Below are 23811 nucleotides of genomic sequence, written 5' to 3'. Positions count from 1 at the left end.
AAGGATCTAGGGCCTTGCTGTCACACCAGACGGCAAACCTCCTCCATTTAAAAGAATAACACCTTTTCGTGGAATCTTTTCTGGAAGCAAGCAAGACTCGGGAGACACCCTCTGAAAGGCCTAAAGAGGCAACTTCTAAGTTCTCAACATCCAAGCCGTGAGAGCCAGAGACTGGAGGTTGGGATATAGAAGCAACCCCTCGTTCTTGGTGATGAAGGTCGGAAAACACTCCAATCTCTACGGTTCTTCGGAGGACAACTCCAGAAGAAGAGGGAACCAGATCTGACGGGGCCAAAAAGGTGCAATCAGAATCATGGTTCCACAGTCTTGCCTGAGTTTCAGCAGAGTCTTTCCTACTAGAGGTATGGGAGGATACGCATACAGAAGGGCCTGTTCCCCAATGTAGGAGAAAGGCATCTGATGCTAGTCTGTCATGGGCCTGAAGTCTGGAACAGAATTGAGGGACTTTGTGATTTTGCTGAGTGGCAAAAGATCCACCGAGGGGGTGCCCCTCGCTCGGAAGATCTTGAGGACGTCAATGTTGAGGGACCACTCGTGAGGCTCCATGATCCTGCTCAACCTGTCGGCCAGACTGTTGTTTACACCTGCCAGATATGTGGAGTGGAGAAACATACCGTGATGGTGGGCCCAAAGCCACATCCTGACGGCTTCCTGACACAGAGGGCGAGATCCGGTGCCCCCCTGCTTGTTGGTGTAATACATAGCAACCTGATTGTCTGTCTGAATTAGGATGATCTGGTTTGGACAGCCTCAAATGTCATACCCAGGTCCATCACAGCAGTTCTAGTGAGTGCAGTGCACTTCAGGCAGGCGGACCCATGCCCATCCCCCCCCCCCCCCCCCCCCCCCACCTGTTACACTTGTGATGGTAAATGCGAGCCCTCCAAAGCCCACTGTACCCACATCTAGGTGCCCCCCCTTCACCCCTTAGGGCTATGGTAGTGGTGTACAGTTGTGGATAGTGGGTTTTGGGGGGGCTCAGCACACAAGGTAATGGAGCTATGTACCTGGGAGCAATTTATGAAGTCCACTGCAGTGCCCCCTAGGGTGCCCGGTTGGTGTCCTGGCATGTCAGGGGGACCAGTGCACTACGAATGCTGGCTCCTCACATGACCAAAGGGCTTGCATTTGGTCGTTTCTAAGATGAGCGTCCTTGGTTTCCATTATCACCAAAAATCAGAAACGACCAAGTCTAGGGACGACCACCTCTAAGGATGACCTAAATTTCAAGATTTGGGCGTCCCCGACCGTATTATCGAAATGAAAGATGGACGTCCACCTTGTTTTGATAATACAGGTTTCCCCACCCCTCCATCGGGACGTTTCAGCAAAACTTGGGTGTCCCTTTCGATTATGCCCCTCTAAGAGTAACAAAAAAATGCAAATACTCCAGAATGAATATGGGGGCCACCTCAGAGGTCTCCAGAGACCGCCACTGGCTCTTGCACTGAAGAACACTGGACTAGTTCAACATCCTATATTTGTTAAGGTCTCTGCTGAATTGAGACTAACCTAGCAAAAAATACAATTAACTGCTCCCAAATGAAGTTCAAGATGATTAGAGTTTATTGCCTTGCAGTAATCATTGGAGCTCACTATGTCCCTATATTTTTACTGCACAACTGAAAATGTACAGAATTAACCAGAAAACTCGGTGATCATGACCTGAAAAATATATAGCAACCTCACATAGGCCCAGCCAAAAATTGTATGTTCACAAAAGCTCCCCAAAGATCAGGTTTAATTATTTGTGAATCAGAACTGCAAAATCATTTCCCGTGTATGATAGTGAGTTAAAACAATTTTGGGTCAGACAGATAGTTCAGTGGTGGTGCTACACACTTTTACTCCAAAGGCAATTTTGGGTCAGACAGATAGTTCAGTGGTGGTGCTACACACTTTTACTCCAAAGGTCCTGGTTCAATTTCCAAGTTGGATCTTCTGCTTCATGGTTCAAGGGTTACTGCAGAAACAGTGTTCATAGCCCTCCACAGCACAGGGAGAAAGTCATGATCATTTTTCTAGGACGATACTCCCAATTAAACTCTGTTGCTGTGACAATATGAAGGGTAGATATTACTAATGAAAGGAATATAAAACTAGGGACAAAAAACCCCCGTTATGGATGAAGGCTTATAGCAACAGATCTAGCCTCTGTCCTGACTGAGCTGAAGCCCAAAGAAGCAATAGAAAACTGTCTGGTCAAAATGAAAACACACACTTAGTATTCTGTCCTCTGATGCGAGACTGGATGTCTTGGAAAATCTCTCTCATATAATAGAATTTAGCTTAAAAATAAACAAATAAAACAAAACAGGGTATTTATAAAGTTGTGTTAACTGCTAGAGATTACATATTAAGGATTTTTATAGATTCAGTGCACTGTATTTTACCTGAAGGGTATACTGGTCAATGACCTGGAAAAGGGACTGAGGTTTATTATCAAAGGAGGCAGGTCGATGAACAAGTCTGCCATTGCCAAAAACAATCCAGCCAGCTTCCAGTTCTTCATTACGGCAGTACACAAACCCACTGAAGTAAAAAAGATGAGAAATTATGTATGCCTTACAACAAAATATTGTATCTCAAGCTCTATTGAATAGGTTTAGCCAATTTAGTAATCTCAAACAGTATTCCTGAGCAAAAGCTAGAACATTAATTTTCATTTTTTACATCTACTGTAGTGTAGCCCTATGGTCACGTCTACAGGCCAAACTGGCAGATAAGAAAATAAATGGACTTCTAAAATTATGAGACAATTTCTTAAATAGAAGGTTGAAAGTTTATGCAGACTATGAAAACTTTTATTGACTCAATCTATTCAAATTTGTTGTACACGAATTTAACACTTATTCAGATCATATATTTTTACTAGATCATAATGCACTAAAAAAAGGGGGGAAGGGTTTGAACACCTTAAAATTTATTGTTGGAGATTTAGATGACAATTATATAAGTTACCAAACTCACAATCACAATCATACAGGACCCTCATAGTAGATGCTCTTGAGAGCGTAGAAAGACCGAAGACTTGTTTATGTACTGCCAAAAAACGCCAAGTATTTAGACTTCACACCAGGACCCTCTGACGTGCTAAATCCAGTTAGCTAGATCAATCAAATGATAATCGAGGATTTACAGAACATTTGGGACTAATTATATCATCATAGAAGTATCCAGTCAAAACTACTTTTTTCAGTTTGGGCCAAAACCAAAACTGCTACCAAAACGGTCTAAACTAGAGGTTCTCAAACCAGTCTGGTTTTCAGGATACCCACAATGAATATGCACAAAATAAATTTGCAAATTTGCATACAATGAAGGTAGTGTATGCAAATCTCTCTCATGCATATTCATTTTAGGTATCCTGAAAAACCTTACTAGCTAGGAGTATCTGGATGGTATCTGGCAAGTTGCCACCAAGACAATTCCCACCCACCAATTCCCTCCTAGGACTATTGCCATTTATTTTATTTATTAGGATTTATTTGCCGTCTTCTTGAAGGAATTCACTCAAGGCGGTGTACAATAAGAATAGATCAAACATGAGCAATAGACAATTACAGCAGTAAAAATATTCAAAGACAATACAAAGTATGGTATGGTATACTATTTCACCAAACAGATAAAGAGGAATCCAATAAGACCTATATGGAAATATAATGTTTGATTTCTTACAGAATATTTCAAAATTTTTTTCAAAAAAGCAAGGAAAAGACCTCAAAACACCTGACCGCTTACTTTCAATTTTCAGTGGCTTTAACTGGGGGTGTGCTGTTCATCACTGGTCATAAAAACCTTGCTTAGGACAATTACTTCAATTTTTCAATTTTATTTTCACAAGTAATTTTATTCTTTAACCAAAAATTTTTTTTTTATTTTCTCAATGCTAACTTCAAATTTTGTTTGATTTGAAGAACCTTTACTAATTCTTTACGAGATACTATGAAGCAGCTATTTTCACATATAAAGTAAAGTCGAGCACTTATCTGTTGCCCGACGGCGGCCCCATCCATTTCGCTTACAGGCTTTTTCAAGGGCTGTGCTTCGACAAGAAAAGCATTAAAATTTTTTCCTCTCTCTTATTGTGGTCACAGCTTAATGATGCTTTCAGGCAGTGCATTCCAAAGTGTGGGGGCTACTCCGGAGAAGGCTCGCTTGCGGATATCACATTGTGTAATGTCTTTTGGAGATGGTGTGGTTAGTGAAAGTCCTTGGGAGGACCTTAGTGTCCTTGGCGGTGTGTGAAGGATCATCCTATTTTTCAGCGCAAACAGGGCAATTAAAAAATATTATAAGAAAACATTGGCCCATGTTATCTCTCCTTAATATCATGGAAAATCCACTATTTGCATTTACAAGATCCAGGAACATGGGAGAGCTGTTAAAGCAGCGGACGGACAGAAATTCAGAACCCATAAAACCAGGAGAGGGAAGTCACAAACCATGCTCTAAATGTGTGTATTGTAAATACGTATGGACAACAACATCAGTAACCAGTCCAAACACAGGGAAACCATATTGGATTTTAACAAACACAGATTGTAACTCATCGCATTTAGTTTATGGAATCATATGCCCATGTACAAAATGGTACATAGGGTACACAACCAGAAAAATAAAACAAAGAATTGCAGAGCATATCAGCAATCTTCGCATAAAAAAGAAAGATGCCCCATTGGTTGATCATTGGGAGGACAAAAAACATGGACTGGATGATCTAAAGTATGTAGTTCTAACCCAAATAAAATCAATGCTTGGAGGGGCAGGTATCAAAATACTAAAACGGAAAGAATAAAGACTAATCCTCCAATGGAATACCGTCACACCCCACGGATTGAACCGTGAGGTTGAGTGGTTAATTGAATAATGGCGTCATAAAGCGGGACTTTAAAAGCAGGGCGCATGGGTAAGCGTCCTTTTAAGAAAATTGGTAACCGTCTTGAATCGGAATGACGGTCCACACGAGGTACGACCTATATTTAATATAATAAGTATCGATGCAGAGTAAGAAACTAGTTGGATTGATGAAAGTTTATTTGAGGAGGAGTGTTCAATAAAAAGTCTATTTTTAATTCATGTTTTAGAATTAAAGAGTTCTCCTAAGACGCTAACTAATAGCGGGAAACAGATGGTGTCAAAACAGTTCTCCTGAAGACGCCAAGTAGGAGCGAAACACAGCTTGTGTTGGGAACTGAAAACTATAACAATAGGAACAAGCAGGGAACTGAAAATTATAACAATAGGACCAAGCAGATGAATAAGGTGGAAAGGAGGAATGCACGAGCACTAATCACAAACACTAAAAAGTTTGCTACTCCGTAGTGAGACTTGCACCACCATCTCAGAAATAGAAGACCAGCTTAAGATAACTGAACCTACAGTGATAGTAACAGCTCATAATTTGAGAAATTGTGAATACATAAGATCATAACATTGCGAGGGAGGTAGGCAGGATGTATGGTGCGATGATATGCAGCACAGCGTATCTCTAGAAGACAAGCCACACTGAGAAATGCAAAACTGAGCACCAAAAATAAAATTTACACAACTGTAATTTCACAGCATATGAAAATAGTAAAAAAAAAAAAGAGAGAGAGAGAGAGAAATTGTAACGGTTTCTGTATAAATATTACATATAGTAATCTGAAACCAGAAAGAACTGATACCCCAGTATTGCAAATTATTAAATTTTAACTGCCAGACCCTCGATCATTCTTCTAAAGTTCGGAGATCCCTTCTCATCGTTTCTACTCCTTCCAGGGTATCCACTCTATTATTTTCGTGTTATCCACAAAAAGGCACACCTTTCCTTCCAACCCTTCAGCAATATCTCCCACAAATATATTAAACAGAATAGGCCCCAGCACCAACCTGAGGAACTCCACTGCTCACCTTCCTTTGCTCCGAGCGGATTCCCTTTACCACCACCCTCTGCCACCTGTCGGTCAACCAGTTTCTTATCTAGTTCACCACTTTCGGTCCTAAGGTCAACCCTTTCAGCTTATTCACGAGTCTTCTGTGGGGGACTGTATCAAAGGATTTGCTGGTCCAAGTAGATTACAACTAGCACACGTCCCTCATTCAGTTCTTTGGTCACCCAGTCAAAAAAGTCAATAAGATTAGTTTGGCAGGATTTTCCTTTGGTAAAGCCATGTTGCCTTGGGTCCTGTAACCCGCCGGTTTCTAGAAAGTTAACTATCCTTTCTTTCAGCAGCAACGGCATTATTTTTCCCACCACCGATGTGAGACTTACCAGTCTGTAGTTTCCCACTTCTTCCCTGTCTCCACTTTTGTGAAGAGGGACCACATCCGCTCGTGTCCAATCTCACGGAACCTCTCCCAACTCTAAAGATCTATTAAATAAATCTTTTAAGAAGTCCCACCAGGACCTCTCTGAGCTCCTTCAGTATCCTGGGATGTATCCCATCTGGCCCCATAGCTTTGTTCACCTTCAGATTCTCCAGCTGTTTATAAACTCTTTCTTCCATAAACGGCGCAGTATCCACTCCATTCCCAGACGTTCCCTCGGCAGCCAACCGCGGTCCTTCTCCAGGATTCTCCTCCGTGAACACCGAAGAGAAATAATTGTTTAGCACGTACGCTTTATCTTCATCACTCTCCACATAGCCATTCTCATTATCTTTCAGTCTCGCAATTCCATTCCTATCTCTTCTCCTTTCTCCAATATATCTGAAAAAAGTCGTCACCTCTCTTTACATCTTTAGCCATTTTTTCTTCCGCTCGCGATTTCAGTATTTCCCTCTTCGCTTCTTTCAGTTTAATCCAATATCTTTTCCGTGATCTCTCATTGCGTTCTTTTGTATTTCTTGAACAAAGCCTCTTTTGCTCTTATTTTTTCAGCTACTTGTTTGGAGAACCATATAGGCTTCCTGCTTCTCTTGTTTTTGTTTACTTTCCTCACAAAAAGATCAGTCGCCATATTTATAGCAGCCTTTAGCTTGGACCACTGTTTTTCCAATTCTCCAATGCCTTCCCATGCCAACAGCTCCTTCTTCAGGTATTTCCCCATTTTATCAAAATCAGTATGTCTGAAATTTTGTGCATCCGCACTCCGCCTACGCCCTTATATCAAACCATACGGTTTGATGATCACTATTACATAGGTGGGCACCCACCCGGATATCGGAAACACTACCTCCATTAGTGAGCACTAGATCCAGCATCGGCCCTTCCCTCGTGGGTTCCGTCACCATTTGTCTGAGCAAGGCACTTTGACAGGCATCCACAATCTCCCTACTTCTTTCCAATTCCGCAGACAGGACGTTCCAATCCATGTCAGACAAATTGAAATCTCCCAACAATAACACCTCCCTTTCTTACCAATCTTTTGAATATCTTCTATCAGATCCTTTTCTAACTTCTCTGTTTGCACAGGTCTGTAGATAAATTTGCAACCTTTTGTCTAATTTTTATTTTTATTTAAGGACACCTGATCTACTATGGTCTCTTCTGCAACCTCACTATTGGGATACCCTAACTTCCCTGTTTTGGTGATATCTTTAAAAGATACCTTATTCCGAACCATGCACTTCTGAGCGACTGTCGGCCTTCCCCCAGTCTCTAGTTTAAAAGCTGCTCTATCTCCTTTTTAAATGACGATGCCAGCAGCCTGGTCCCATCCTGCAATAGGCTCCCCCTTCCCCAGAATGTTGCCCAGTTCCTAACACATCTAAAACTCTCCTCACTGCACCATCACCTCATCCACACACTGAGACTCCAGAGCTCTGCCTGTCTCTTGGGCCCTGCGCGTGGAACGGATAGAAAATGCTACCCTAGAGGTTCTGGATTTGAGCTTTCTACCTGAGCCTAAATTTGGCTTCCAGAATCTCTCTTCCACATTTTCCTATGTCATTGGTACCCACATGTACCAAGACATGTGGCTCCTCCCCACCACTATGTAAAATCCTATCCAGGTGATGCGTGAGGTCTGCCACCTTCAAACTAGGCAGGCAAGTCACCAGGCAATCCTCGCGTCCACCAGCCACCCAGCTATCTACGTGCCTAATAATCGAATCACCAACTACAACAGCCGTCCTAACCCTTCCCACCTGGGCACTAGCGCCTGAAGACACATCCTCGGTGCGAGAGAATATTACATTCCCTGGTGTGGTGGTCCTGTCTACAGGATTACTTCCAGCCTCACCAAGGTGATGTTCTCCTTTTAGAAGGCCTCTCTCCTCCAAGGCAGCACAGGGGCTGCCAGATTGGAAGTGGGACTTCTCTACAACATCCCTGTAGGCCTCCTCTATGTACCTCTCTGTTTCCCTCAGCTCCTCCAAGTCTGCTACTCTAGCCTCAAGAGAACAGACTCGTTCTCTGAGAGCTAGGAGCTTTTTGCACCAAGCACACACATATGACATCTCACCAACTGGGAGATAGTCATACATGTGACACTCAATGCAAAAGACTGGATAGCACCCCTCTCGTGCTAGACTACTGACTGCATCTTAGTATTATAGAGTTGTTTAATTAAAACTTCTTAAGGTACTAGGGATACCAGGGGAATATAAGACCTTGTTAAGTGCTGAAGGCCTTATTTATAATTTCCCCTTGTAGCATTGGGTGATTTTAATATTGCGCTGGATCCTACTATGGATTGTATGGGTAGGACGGGTTCACTTGAATGTAGGGCAAGTTGGGGGTTATAGCACTTTTGTGAGGTGTTGGATCTAGTGGACACTTGGCGGATCCTGCACCCGTTTGGATAAAGATTACACTCATGTGGCTAGGGCTCATCCAGCTATGTCCCAGTTGGATTATATTTTTGTGCCCTCTTCCTACTTTTATCGGGTGTTGGATGCTGCCATAGGACTCCCACTCCCCATCTTATCTGGCAATGCGACGATTTGGCTGGATATGAGGGGGTGGTGCTGGGGGACAAACTACCTGGTGCTTCCTGCCGTACTTGTATCGGGACTCCCACTATAAACCTTACATACTTCAGAAGTGGCAGCATTACTTGGCAGATAATAGTCAGTATATCTCTGACCCAATACTATGTTGGGAGACAGCAAAAACAGTTTTGCGAGAAGAAACAATTGCCTATGTAACTGTACAGCTGAGAAAGTTTGCAAAGGAACTGTTGTACTTGGAACGTCAGGTGGCCCAGTGTAAACGGGAGTGGATTGCTTACCCCTTGCCGGCAGCTTGGGTGGCTTTTAATGTCTATATGCATGAAAAGGTAGAAAGAGTAAGGTTATACAATAGGCATAATTGTGCCGCTATGGTAATCATACTGGGAAACTGTTGGCCCATTTGGTTCATCCTTGGGAGGGTCTGAGGTTTTGTAAGGGTATTAGTCATCAGGGTAAAACTGTGGTATACATGAACCAATTGATTTTGTTATTTCGCCAGTATTTTCAACAGTTTTACCCACACACAGTCAGTTTCGGCCAAAACTGAAACCATGACCATAGCCTTTCAGCTGAAATCAAAATCAGGGAGATGGATTTTTGGCCAGTTTCAGCATCATAACTGAAATTCGGTCGGCCTCTACTTACCGTAAAGTACCATGTAATCCTGACCCCAATTTGCTTATTCCTTTACCAACTGAATTACTTGTATAAAGGTAAAATCCATCTGCTGCAAGGCAGCGCCCCAGGTCTGCATCTAAAATTAAAAAGAAAACAAAAAGAAAAAAAATCCTCAAATGATTGATTGATCAAAATATCTGATTCAAGAGATTCATGTTTTCCAGCAACTTTAAAAGACTCCAGCAACAACTTCAATAAACCATTTGAAGGTTAACCAACAATTTCTACATTTTTGGAAAAGTCTACTTGTGTTGAACACAATTAAAAATTTTAAAAGCTGTATCAAAACCCAAGATACCTCACAGAAAAGTGGAATGGTAGACCTCAATGTTTTAAATACACTCAAGTGTTGAATTCCTGCTCATCAATACTCTTTGACCTATATTTTGAAAGTGACATCATCTTAAGTGATCTTTTCTGTATGATATGAAATACCACCACAACTAAAATACATGAAAAAAAGCAATTCCTACAGCAGAACATACAATACTATAGTAACATATCATACTAATAACCTTCAATAAATTCTAACCAATTTGATTTACCTTTGTTGTCAGTGCATGTGCCAGTGTTACTATCTGGAGCAGGTAACATATCTTCAAACCCCCAAGATACTATATGTTTGCCTCCAAGTAAACAAGAGGGCGACCCAGGACCTCCTTCCAAAACCAGCAGCCTTTAAATAGCAGAAAGAGAAAAAAAAAACAGATGGCTCACAAATTATTACAAAGCTTGTAAAGATAGCAACAATCCTTTCTTGCAAGATGGCCAACTTAGCTGCCAGCAGCAATCCACTCAGTCTATGACAAATATGTTCCAGTTTACTTTCTATTGGGGGGGGAGGGAGAGGGATTGTTTTAAGACAAAACAATATTGCATTCCATTTTTAATCAAGGCTGGCCCAACTATTAGGCAGGACTAGGCAGCCACCTAGGGTAGCAGCTTCTTGTAGGGGGGAGGAGGAGGAGGAGGGGCACAGAGCAGCTGCAGTCAAAGCAAAACAACAGATCTCGACAACTATATGAAGTAAAAACACAGACACAAAAACAAAACAAAGAAAAAACAGAGGGTACTTTCACTAGCAGAAAAGGGGTGGTATAGGGGTATCCAAGGGGCCTGAAAGTTAATGGGAAGGATGGGGAGAGAGAGAGCGGAGAAGGCTGAAGGCTTGCCTAGGGCATCTAATACCCTAAACTGGCTCTGTTTTTAATCATGCTCTTGCTGTAATTCCAGTAAACGAGTACCTTTTAACCAAAATGTCTGGGACCAAGCTCATTTTAGATAATTGACATTTTTAAAGATATGGAAATTCCCCCCCCCCCCCCCCCCCCCCCCCACTATATTTTTACAAAATGGAAGTTTTCCTGAGAATGGAATTCAACCAATTTTCAGATCATGGTGAGTTTTCAATATAACACAGATCAAAGTGAGATTTTTCAGGTAAAATGCACTTTGGGGATACAAGTTACATTAAAAAAAATAGTTTAAATACAAAGCTTCAAACTGTGTTACTGTCTATAGCTTTTTATGAAAGAGTGGACACCCCGGAGGGAGTGGAAAACATGAAAAAGGATTTGAAGAAGCTAGAACAATGGTCTACGGTCTGGCAATTAAAATTCAATACGAAGAAATGCAAAGTGATGCACTTAGGGAATAGAAATCCACGGGAGACGTATGTGTTAGGTGGCGAGAGTCTGATAGGTTCAGACGGGGAGAGGGACCTTGGGGTGATAGTATCTGAGGATTTGAAGGTGACGAAACAGTGTGACAAGGCGGTGGCTGTATCTAGAAGGTTGTTGGGCTGTATAGAGAGAGGTGTGACCAGCAGAAGAAAGGGGGTGTTGATGCCTCTGTATAAGTCGTTGGTGAGGCCCCATCTAGAGTATTGTGTTCAGTTTTGGAGGACGTATCTTGCTAAAGATGTAAAAAGAATCGAAGCGGTGCAAAGAAAAGCTACGAGAATGGTATGGGATTTGCGTAACAAGACGTATGAGGAGAAACTTGCTGACCTGAACATGTATACTCTGGAGGAAAGGAGAAACAGGGGTGATATGATACAGACGTTCAAATATTTGAAAGGTATTAATCCGCAAACGAACCTTTTCCGGAGATACGAAGGCGGTAGAACGAGAGGACATGAAATGAGATTGAAGGGGGTCAGACTCAAGAAAAATGTCAGGAAGTATTTCTTCATGGAGAGAGTGGTGGATGCTTGGAATGCCCTCCCGCGGGAGGTGGTGGAGAGGAAAACGGTAACGGAATTCAAACATGCGTGGGATAAACATAAAGGAATCCTGTTCAGAAGGAAAGGATCCTCAGGAGCTTAACCGAGATTGGATAGCAGAGCCGGTAGTGGGAGGCGGGGCAGACTTATACGGTCTGTGCCAGAGCCGGTGGTTGGGAGGCGGGGCGGGTGGTTGGGAGGCAGGGGTAGTGCTGGGCAGACTTATACGGTCTGTGCCCTGAAGAGCACAGGTACAAATCAAAGTAGGGTATACACAAAAGTAGCACACATGAGTTGTCTTGTTGGGCAGACTGGATGGACCGTGCAGGTCTTTTTCTGCCGTCATCTACTATGTTACTATGTTATGATATAAAAAAGGTGACAATGTACAGTTAGGGTGTGAACCTTTGAGAAATGTTATGCCTCACTGCTAACCTGTTGTATCACAAGTATTTATTTGGAGCTCTCTGTTTATCATATAGACAACTACAAAGATAAGTGTGCTTCATGTTATATTGAATTATATGTTGTGTTGAAGCAATTTTATGATCTGCATATTCTGTTGTTGCTTATTTATCTAAATAAGGTTATTTGTACAGTATATATTGTTTATAGTTTTCTTAATTTATAAGAAGTAATAGTCTGCAAAGCATATTCCAGAATATGCAGGAGATAGATTTGCAAGCACTGCCTCCTTGGTATGCAAATCTATCTCCTGCATATTCATTGCGGATATCCTGACAACCTGACCTGCCCCCGGCTCTCGAGGACTGGAATTGCCTACCTCTGGTATAGTATATTCTGTTATTTGTTATCCACAGTTACGATTGTAATGTACATTTTCTGTATCATATTTAGATATTCTTTATTCATTAGTCATATTTTATACACAGAGGTTGGTTTTAAACATTAGATTAGTATATCTTGGCATTATTGATGAAATTATTATTGTATACATCAGAACAGTATATTCTGTATATATGTTTATGTTTTTTCTCTGGTTGTTATTCACAGTTTTTAGTATAATGCACAAACGTTGTATTGTCATTTCATTTTTCCCAAGCACTTATTGACATCCACACTAGAAGCATCAGTGGCCACTGCCATTTATTTATTTATTTTAGTTATCTTCAGCAAAGTTTAATACCTTTTTATAATTTCATTATCGGCCCCAGTAAGGCTTAACAATTCCTTTAGGGCATTGTATTTAGGTTTTATTAGTGTCACATTTCTGTTTTTTCTTGTTACCTTTTTAGCGGCATATCCAGTGGACTACACTGCACTGTTTCAACTTAAGCATGTTCCACCAGTCATTTTTCCATGCAGTTTTCCTTTTACATATAATTGTTCACTAATAGCACTTTGTATCACTATTTTTATATGGCACTTCCTTTACCACTTGTCTCACATTGGTTATCACATTCTATTCCTATCCTTTCTGAATCAAGATTTATATATTTTATATTTCCTTAAAGACCCCTGAAGAAGGCATCAATGCTATCCTTTTCGCTGAAACACTGCAGTGTTGGGTCATCTATATTTAGGAGTACCCATTGTAAACTACTTTCTATGTACGTTATTGCATATTGTATAGTTTCATTGGACATTGTTCCTTGAAGACTTTTTTAAATAAAGTGAGCTATTTTGTAACATCCTGGCTTGTGGTGGTTGGCTCTTTCCATCCTGTTTTCTTGGTCTGTATATTCTATCCCATTACAAGGTTTTCCCACAAAGCACCAACTATGCCAGCACAACTAATACATTTCTGACATCAATATGCATTTGCATATTGTTTACATAAATGAGAACAGAACCATACTGATTTCAACAAGCATCCAATTTCTTTTAAACACTGCTTCATATTGTTTATAGTAACAGCTAGCTAAATGTTGCACAACTAGCCCATAAGATGCCAGAACTCTACTTGCAAGGGGGTCCAGCCTTTAATAAAACATTTGGGATCTTTAAAATATCTTGGAGAATTACATGTAAACTCAACTCTCCCCCACATCATGCCTTAAATAATCAGCACTCAAGCAGTTGTATGTGGGATATTTTGTACAACGGAGCAATGTTATACTGAGCCATGGGACTCACTGGTACATGTCCACAGCCCCTTCTTCAGGTTTCCTGTTTCTTCTGGTCAGAAGCATCCCACACCCTTCTGCTGATGTGCCAATGAGATGGTAACAGATGGGACACAGTGGGGAGAATGCAACCACAACTGCAACTGAAGAATTCCACAGGTCCTCATCCTTTGGGCTCAGAGTTGAATCAAACCTGGCCCCTGCAACGGCTATAACACTTCCCTTTTGGGAGCTATGAACTCCCTCTTAAATCAAAAGTCAGGAACCTTGGCATACAGCTACTTATGCTAATCCCCCAAATCCAACCAACTTTCAGAAACTGCCTCTTATCTGTGACTACTATGTTATCTGTGGCAAAGCAGGGGACTTCCATGTTTATAATTTCTAATGTTGCCCTAGGACACCTTTCTTCACTTCAGTGCATTTCCTTTGAATGGCCAGCAGGGGGTGTTTCATCTCTACATTATAGCTGTAGCAAAGGTTTGTTTTCTATTTTAACTTACCTTCCCCAAAGGAACGGAGGAAAACCACTGAGGAAAAAAGTAACCTTCAAGATCGCTAAGGTCTTCCAAAGACATATCCCTAACCACACCTTCTGCAAAGGGGAAAAAAAAACTTGCACGGTGATACCCACCAACAAGCCTTCTCCAGAGTAGCCCCTACTCTGTTTGATGCTGACTAAGGAGGTCAAACTCTGAGTCAGAACACTTACTATTACTGCTTTGCTGTCAGTTCCTGCTGTCTGTTTTGGATAAACAGATAACTATTAGGTGCAAGTGCCCTTTAGGTCCCTAAAAGTTTAAGCCCCTGACGCAGCCTATAAGATGGCGAAAGATGGCGAAACATGGCCACGTCGGGGAATTGCGTTTTTGAAGTGGTTGGAATAAAAGCTCTTCAATATCAGAAGACATGTATTCTGTTTTTGTGGACTGCTTAGCTTAACACAAGACACTCTGTACTTTAGGAAACAGGTGAAAGCTTGGCTCTTCTTCCAAGCCTTTAATAAAAGGAGCAACAAACTAAACAGTTACTAACACCAGCTGCACATACTGTGTAGCAAGGCTTGCTTATCTACTCCTACTCTAGCTGAGATCATTTTTGTGCATTGTTCTGACTTCATGTGTAATATTCATTAAGTTTGTCTTCCTTATTTTCTAACTTCTGTTACTCTCTGTCTATATGCTCCGACTCCACTTACACCCTATACTGCCTTTTAAGATGTTTTAATATATTGTGTTGATATTGTAAGTAGAATAGTATGCCATAATGTGTACTGCTATTTAAATATTTTCTTCTGCTATAATTGTCTATTGCCTATGTCTGGATTATTCTTGCTGTACACCGTCTTGAGTGAACTTCTTCAAAAGGGCAGTAAATAAATCCTAACAAATATGTAGCTACTGAATTTTACTTCCGTTTTTGACTCAATACCCGTGAAGCCCACCAACAGGCCTCAGATGGAGAGGAAGTACATAAGTATTGCAATACTGGGAAAGACCAAAAGGTCCATCAAGCCCAGCATCCTGTTTCCAACAGTGGCCAATCCAGGTCACAAATACCTGGCAAGATCCAAAAAAAGTACAAAACATTTTATGCTGCTTATTCTAGAAATAAGCAATGGATTTTCCCCAAGTCCATTTTAATAATGATCTATGGACTTTTCCTTTAGGAAGCCGTCCAAAACTGTTTTAAACCCCGCTAAGCTAACTGCCTTTACCACATTCTCTCTCAACGAATTCCAGAGTTTAATTACACGTTGAGTGAAGAAAACTTTTCTCCGATTCGTTTTAAATTTACTACTTTACCCCCTAGTCCTAGTATTTTCAGAAAGAGTAAACAGATGCTTCACGTCTACCCGTTCCACTCCAGTCATTATTTTATAGACCTCTATTATATCTCCCCTCAGAAGTCTTTTCTCCAAGCTGAAGAGCCCTAGCTGCTTTAGGTTTTCCTCATAGGGAAGTTGTCCCATCCCCTTTATCATTTTCGTCGCCCTTCTCTGCACCTTTTCTAATTCCACTATATCTTTTTTGACATGCAGCGACCAAAACTGAACACAATATTAGAGGTGCAGTCACACCATGGAGCAATACAAAAATTAGGATGTTATAATGCCTTTGTTTTCCATTCCTTTCCTAATAATACCTAACATTCTATTTGCTTTCGTAGCCACTGCAGCACACTGAGCAGAAGGTTTCAAGTATCATCAACGATGATACCTAGATCCCTTTCTTGGTCGGTGACTCCTAACATGGAACTTTGCATGATTTTTTTTTATTTGTAGCATATAATGATGTAGTGTCACGTCTGTGGCCGTGACCACCCTCAGACTTACCTTATTCCTGGGGGGTCAACTTCCTAGCTGGCTCCTGTTTCTTCTGTCTGTCTTTTCTGAGCTAGCTCTGGCTCTCTGTGCTGGCTGCTTCCAGCAGCATGACACTAATTGCCTCACTATACTGCACCTGTAGGTGTTGCCTGGGTTAGCTCTCTCTCTCTCTCTCTGTGCTGGCTGCTTCCAGCATGACTCTAATTGCTTCACTACTACACCTGGGTGTGGGAAGCCTCTCTGTGTTTCACTGTGCTTTCTGCCTGCTCTGTGGTTTGTGCCTGAACAGCCTCCGTAGTACTTAGTGATTGCTGCAGCTGTGCCTTTGGTGTTGAAGGGCTTTATTAAGCTCTTAGAGACTGCAGCCCTGGCCTTTGCATTGCCAATGCTTCCGCAGTGCGTTAGGTCCCGAGGTTAGTGTGCTGTTTGCACAGTTAGCTTTCCTTGTCTTTTCTTGTGGGCTTCCAGCCCTTCTGCTTTGCAAGTTACTATCACCTGTGGGCCTTGCCTTCAGCCCTTCTGTGTTTATTGCTCTGTGCGCTTCCAGCCCTTCTGTGTCTATTGCTCTGTGGGCTTCCAGCCCTTCTGTGTCCATTGCTCTGTGGGCTTCCATGGCTTTCTGTGTTTATTATTTCTCTGTGGGCTTCTAGCCTTTCTGTTATCCCTGTGCAGTGGTGCTGCTCCCTGTCTGAGGTTGGTCAGCGGCTGATGCTGCAGCCATTTCTCTCCTTTCTATCTGTTAGCTACTGTAGCTCCAGTCTAATCCTTCCTCTGGCAAGCGTAGCTGTCATTCCCATTCCCTTGAGCTTAGCTTGTATGTAGCTCCTGTGTCCTCTTCCCTGCCTGTCTGCTTTGCTTTCGCCTAGGTGCCTGGGGGCACTTCTGTATCCTGACTCCTGTTGTTCCTGCCTGCCAGTTCCAGTTCCGGTTTTCCTGTAAGCCCTGCCGGCCGGCCGCCCGAACCTGAGGGCTCAACCCTCGGGGAATGGTGGCTAAGCGTAGGTGAAGCCTAACTCCAGTGTGTTCCAGTCCAGTGGGCCCCACTCCAGTGTGTTCCAGTCCAGCGGGCTCCACTCCAGTGCGCACCCGTCCGGTGCGTTCCAGTCCTGTGTATTCCTGTGCAGACCTCCAGTCCAGGGTTCCAGTCCAGTCTTGCCTCGTCTCTCTACCTTGAAGTGACCTTGCCTGCCACCTGCACGGTAGTGGCCCAAGGACTCACGAACCAGTGCTCCCGGGGAAGAAGCCTGACAGAATGCCAAGGTCCTCGGGAAAGCGACATGTAGCTATAATTCAGGTTCCTCTTTCCCACATGCATCACTCCGCACTTGCTCGCATTAAACATCATCTGTCATTTAGACGCCCAGTCTCCCAATCTCGTAAGGTCTTCTTGTAATTTTTCACAATCGTCTCGCAATTTAACAACTTTGAATAACTGTGTGTCATCAGCAAATTTAATTACGTCACTAATTACTCCCATCTCTAGGTCATTTATAAATATGTTAAAAAGCAGCAGTCCCAGCACAGACCCCTGGGGAACCCCACTAACTACCCTTCTACATTGAAAATACTGACCATTTAACCCTACTCTCTGTTTTCTGTCTTTTAACCAGTTTTTTAATCTACAATGGTCACTACCTCCTATCCCATGACCTCCAATGTCCTCCTGGACTCTTCAGGAGGTACTTTGTCAAATGCGCCTTTAGTTTGTTTATCTCTATCTCCACCTGCTGGTAGGCGGACTTAACCCACTAGGTTCCTGGATTCATCTGCTGCAAGTGACAAGGAAGATTAAATTTCATATTCCAGAAAATGGTATTGAAAATTAACAGCCAAGAGTAGCAACAGTGCAATTACCTTAGGTCAGAGGGGAAATTAGCTGGAATCCTGGTCTACAGAGGGGGAGAGGAGTTCTGAAGGAACGGGAACTGCCATGGACTCAGGGGGAATGAGCTCTATGTTATCTGTTCCACTTCTATTACTACCCTAATCTCTCCCTTCCTTCTCTCTTCCCTTAAACTATGCACAATACTACTGTATTTAAGATCCTGGAATGACAATGTTAGCATAACCATGTAAGCCACATTCAGCCTGCAAATAGGTGGGAAAATGTGGGATACAAATGCAATAAATAAATAAATAAAATTACAACCCTGGATTTGATCTGTATTGCACTAGTGTTCCTTCACCAGGTCTGTCCTACTATAGCAACATCTGTCATTGAATTTGCTCAAAATTCAGCCTAAGAGTTCTTCTCCAAGACTCAGAAAATAGAAGTGCTAGTGAGCACTTTCAGGTGAAGAAAGTCTACATTTCCCTAATGCAAGATAAATTCTGTATAAGAAGATGGAAAATCTGGATCACATGTGGCTTTTAAACTTCCTGCAGCTCATAAAATCTTCTCTAGGAGATCACGTGGTGCAATGAGCTGAGCAGACGCGTTTTGCTGCAGCTCGAGGGCCCTCACCCCGAAATTACATTTGCATCGCTTCATTAGCGCCTATAAATCAACGGCTGGCCACAGTGAGACTATATGGACAAATATATAAACAAAACTCCAGTTGGAATGGCGCTACGTACCGGGAAAAAGGAGAAAGAAAAGACCAAAGTGCCTACCCCGGAGTTCAAAATGGCGGGCGAACCGCAGCAGGCTGACCGGGTTTTTTCAGCATCGCAACTTGAACAACTGACAACGGCGGTAGCAAAGGTCTGGCAGCCCAAGTGGGACGCCTTAGAGAATAAGATAGACGCCTACCATACCAAATTAGAAGGTTTGGAGACTCACATGGAGGATCTTACAACGAGGGTCTCGGCCCTAGAAGATGATTCGCAGGGGTACAGAGCAGATATTCATGAACTAAAACAACAACTCCGGGAGCACGCAGATAAACTAGAAGACTTGGAAAATCGCTCCCGGAGAAACAACATACGAATTGTGGGTATATCAGAGAACATTCCAGATAGAAATATAGTGACCTGGCTCACGGACTGGTTAACCAAAGAACTGGCACTGTCAGACTCTCTGGGGCCTTTAGTACTTGAGCGCGCGCACCGCGTGGGACGTAAAATGATACCCAGACGAGGCCACGAGTGATAGTGGCACGGATACTTAATTATCGCCACAAATTGGAAGTTTTAAATGGATTCAAGATCCGCAGAGGGGATCTAAAGCACGAGGGGTGACCAGTCCTTATGTTTCAGGATTACTCTGCCGGGGTCCAGGAGCAACGGAAAAAATTTCATCACTTATGCGCAGCATTGGCGCAGAAGCAAATTCGCTTCATGCTCCAATATCCAGCATTATTGAAAGTCTCACTACAAGGACAATGGCGCATGTTTAAAACTCCGGAAGAGGCTAAAGTTGGATTGCGAGAACAAGGTATCTCTGAGGAGGACTGAGGGCAAATTTAACATCTGCTGTGAGACAGCGTATTAATATATATAGTTACAGTAAGTAGGAATTACATGTTAAATGGGGTGAAGGGCTCCCTGCTAACCAGGTGATCTCTAGCTGAAACCGGCATTGGCCTGGCAGATGGCTAAGGGTCGGAGAGAGAGGGGGGAGATTAGAGGGGGGGGAGGACTAGAAAAAAGTCAAAGAAGGAAGCCAGAGGGATCAAAGCTTGGGCAGGAGGCAAATTGGGTCTAAAGGTTTACAATGGGGCCAATATTAAAGAGGATAAAGGGAACGAGCGAACCTGGAGCTGGGGGGACCATAAAAATTTGGAGAGGGAGTAGAATTATAAAAATGAGGGGGCAATTTGATGAGGATAGTGAAATTGGACAAAATGACCACTAGATACTATCATGGAAGTTGGTGGTATAAGCTCCCGATTAAAAGATCCAAGATCTTAACCATGTTAAAAAGATATAAAGCTGATATAGCGTGCTTACAAGAAACACGCCTGACAGACAAAGAGCACCTTAAATTACAAAAACTATGGGTTAGTGAAGTGTTTGCGGCCCCTCCTCAGGGTAGGAAAGGGGGAGTCACTGTATTATTTCGTAAAGGACTGCCATATAAAGCCACAGTACTGGACAAAGGAGTCAAAGGAGACTTCATTCTATTAAGAGTATGGTTGTCAGGGAGGGTTCTGTTGTTGTTAGTCCTCTATGGGCCCAATAACTTTGATGCAGCATTTTTCAAGGATTTAACTGGGAAATGCTTGCAGAATGGGGGAGGAGATTTGATAGTAGCAGGAGACTTTAACGCAGTAATAGACCCCCATCAGGATTGTTCCAACACTATAGCCTCTCAATATCGAGGGACGCGGGCTCGAGAATTCCAAACTTTTAACAGAACCCTTGATCTGGTAGATCCGTGGAGGATATTACACCCCGGAGAGAGCGATTATACGCACAGATCAAGGGCTCATGGTACGTTTGCCAGAATTGATTATATCATGTTAGCTCGCTCTCTTTTTCAATTAGTAGACGCAGCAGTTATTGGCCCAGAAGCAATATCCGACCATGCGATGGTGTGGGTAGACCTCAAACTCACACCAGACCCGGGGGGGGGGGGGGGGGGAGAGGGTGGAGATACCCAGCTCATTTGCATTTTGACCCCCATTTGCGGGAACATATACAGAAAAGCTGGGGACAATATATAGAGCCTAACAAAATTCATGCAGACACCCAACCGGAATTATTCTGGTCAGCTTCCAAGGCTGTTCTACGAGGTGCTATAATAGCCTATTGCAGTGTCAAAAATAAAAGGAAGGCAGCCAGCATACTGCTACTGGAGAGACAGTTGCAGAAGGCCAAAAGAGGACATATGCGGCACCCCACACCCGCCACCCTAGAAAAATGGAAAGCCAGTCAGATAGCATTAAACAGCTTGCTGCATGAGAGAGAAATGAAATCAACTTTGTTTTATAAATATAAGCTGCAGAGGTTTGGAAACCGGGCAGGTAGGATGTTGGGACGTTTAATAAAACATGTAGGCGCGCCAAGGGTGGTGACCTCACTTAAAGATCCCATGGGTAACCTCATCACAGATAGCAAAAAGATAGGGCAAGCATTTACAGAATATTTTACAGACCTATATCAGGCAAATTCGCCCCCTAATGAACAAAAAATGCAAGAATATTTACAGAGGATAGGCCTCCCTACGCTGACGGAAGAACAATTAGAGATCTTAAACAAACCCTAACAATGTCTGAGCTGCAACAAGGGATTAAAACTTTAAAATTGTGGTCGGCGCCAGGCCCGGACAGGCTATCCGGGGAATACTATAAAATCTTACCAGGGGAAGCACTGGCGGCACTCCTAGAGTACTATCAGGAGGTCATAGAGGAGGGAAGTTTCCCGAGATATGCTAATACAGCGCTGATAACATTAATCCCTAAGCCAGGGAAGCCCCTAGACAAAGTAGAATCTTATAGACCAATATCCCTGTTAAATGTTGACATAAAGATACTGGCAAAAATGATGGCGGAACGTCTGGGGCAATGTCTGCCATCGTTGATAGGCCCAGAGCAAGTGGGGTTTGTGAGAGGCCGTCAGTCAGCTCACAATGTCAGGAAAACTCTACTGGCTATAGCGTCTAGCCAGCAAGCTGAGGTGCCCACCTTGATCCTGAGCCTGGACGCTGAAAAGGCTTTTGATCGGGTCGGGTGGGACTTCATGTTTCAAACATTAAAGGTAATGGGCCTGGAGGGATGGTTTATGCAAGCTATAAGAACACTTTATGATCAACCCCGAGTGGGAGTACTAATGAATGGCATTAGAGAATCAGAGTTCCAGATTGGGAGGGGTACAAGGCAGGGCTGTCCCCTGTCCCCATTGCTGTTCCTCCTGTCCCTGGAACCCCTGATACGGACGGTCCTCGCAGCTCCAGATCTTCAGGGGATTACTTTGGCGGGTCACACCATAAAGATTCTAGCTTATGCAGATGACCTGCTGGTGGTAGTGAGGGAGCCCTCTAGATCTTTAGAGAAACTGTTAGAGATTATTGAGATATATGGGGATATTCAGGCTTTCGACTAAACTTACACAAATCTATAGCCCTTCCAGTGTTCCCGGAGGTGCGCACAACATGGCCCGGGGCCTTCCCTTTTCAATGGGCACAGACTTCTCTGAAATACCTGGGAGTGTTTATCCCCATGGATCTGTCTAAGCTTTATGAAAAGAACGTGTTGCAGTTGTTACGGGACACTAACAAGCAGTTGCTAGCTTGGGGACCTCTACCGCTTTCCTTGCTGGGTCGGATAGCTCTGGTCACATGGTCATAGTTCCCAGGTGGCTATACACATTTCAAACTCTCCCGCTATTCTTAAAGAGGATGGACGAGCAGAGATTGATAAAAATAATACAGTCTTTTATATGGAAAAAGAAAAAGCCTCGCCTTCCTTACTCCATGTTGTGTATACCGAAAGAATATGGGGGCCTGGGACTCCTGAATATCAAGCACATGACTGTGGCCAGTGGTATGCGCCACATAAATGACTGGTTTAGAGACACCCAAGACTACACGAACACGTCCATGGAGCTGCAGATATATCCTGAACTCCATTTCAGCAGCTACCTGCACACAAAGGGTCCCCGATACCTCACATATTGAGAAGAACGGGAATAATGGGAGCAGCAAAAGCAGTATGGAAATGGATTTGCAAGCTTCATAATTTCTCGGCAAAAACCACTCCGTACCTATCAATATGTGGAAACCCAGACTTCAGGCCGGGCCTGCTCTACCCCGCGTTTCAGCGTTGGAGGCGGAAAGGGATGGTGTTTTTATCGCATGTCATCACCCCTGAGGGAAAGCTCCGGTCGTTTGAAGAACTACAAAAAGAATTTGCACTATCTCCTACAGATAAATTCCACTACCTCCAGCTAAGACATTATGTACAATCCCTGCCGTGGGAGGATCTGACAGAGGATGTCCAGGAGCAGCTGGCTTCGGCCTTCTCTCTGGCGGCGCAACAAAGGGTCCCACTTAAATTTCATCACAGACATATCAGAGATACTGCTGAAGAACTAGATTACGCTAGATTGCTGGACATGTGGCAACAGGACATACCAATAGATCTGACGGTCTCACAATTTAAAACACACATCCTAACGATATGCAAGCAGTCTACTTTAACCTCGTACTGGGAAACACAATATGAAGTGGCGCTCCGTTTATACATTCCCCCGAGAAGGGCCTTCCACATGGGACTTTCGCCCTGGGGGGAGTGCCCTAAATGTGGGGGAGCTGGAGCCACGCTGGGACACATGCTTTGGACTTGTGGGGGCTTGGTTCGCTTTTGGACAAACTTGACTCATTGCATTTCAAAAATCTGGAAGACAGAGTGGACATATGACTCTGCCCTATTACTGGGGCGTCCGAAACTTATACATCCTGTCCCGGCGGGGTTTACAGCTTTTGTTCACAAATCTATCATGGTTGCTAAACAAGTTATATTAACGGAATGGATGTCCCGACAAGATCCCACTTACTCGCAATGGCGGACACGAATGATAACATTGTTGCGGTTTGAAAGATTGGGAATAGCAGACTTCAAATCCAAGGCTGGACTACAGTTCCAGAGCATCTGGAGCCCGTTCCTCAATACAATGTCTCCGACTGCCAGGAGTAGACTTGTTAACTAATAATGA

General features: G+C 43.1%; 1 protein-coding gene across 1 annotated transcript in view; it reads right to left on the bottom strand.

Annotated features, from left to right (window-relative positions):
* The window catches only part of HECTD4 (HECT domain E3 ubiquitin protein ligase 4), a 467625-nt gene that overhangs the window by 372115 nt on the left and 71699 nt on the right, over positions 1-23811 (bottom strand). Inside the window, 3 exon segments of the mRNA XM_030218637.1 lie at positions 2415-2553; positions 9546-9654; positions 10124-10254. Coding sequence (XP_030074497.1) covers positions 2415-2553; positions 9546-9654; positions 10124-10254 — 379 coding nt within the window.

This window comes from Microcaecilia unicolor, chromosome 11, assembly GCF_901765095.1.
Source record: "Microcaecilia unicolor chromosome 11, aMicUni1.1, whole genome shotgun sequence".
In the NCBI taxonomy this organism is placed as follows: domain Eukaryota; kingdom Metazoa; phylum Chordata; class Amphibia; order Gymnophiona; family Siphonopidae; genus Microcaecilia; species Microcaecilia unicolor.
This window is presented reverse-complemented; position numbering and strand designations above follow the sequence as displayed.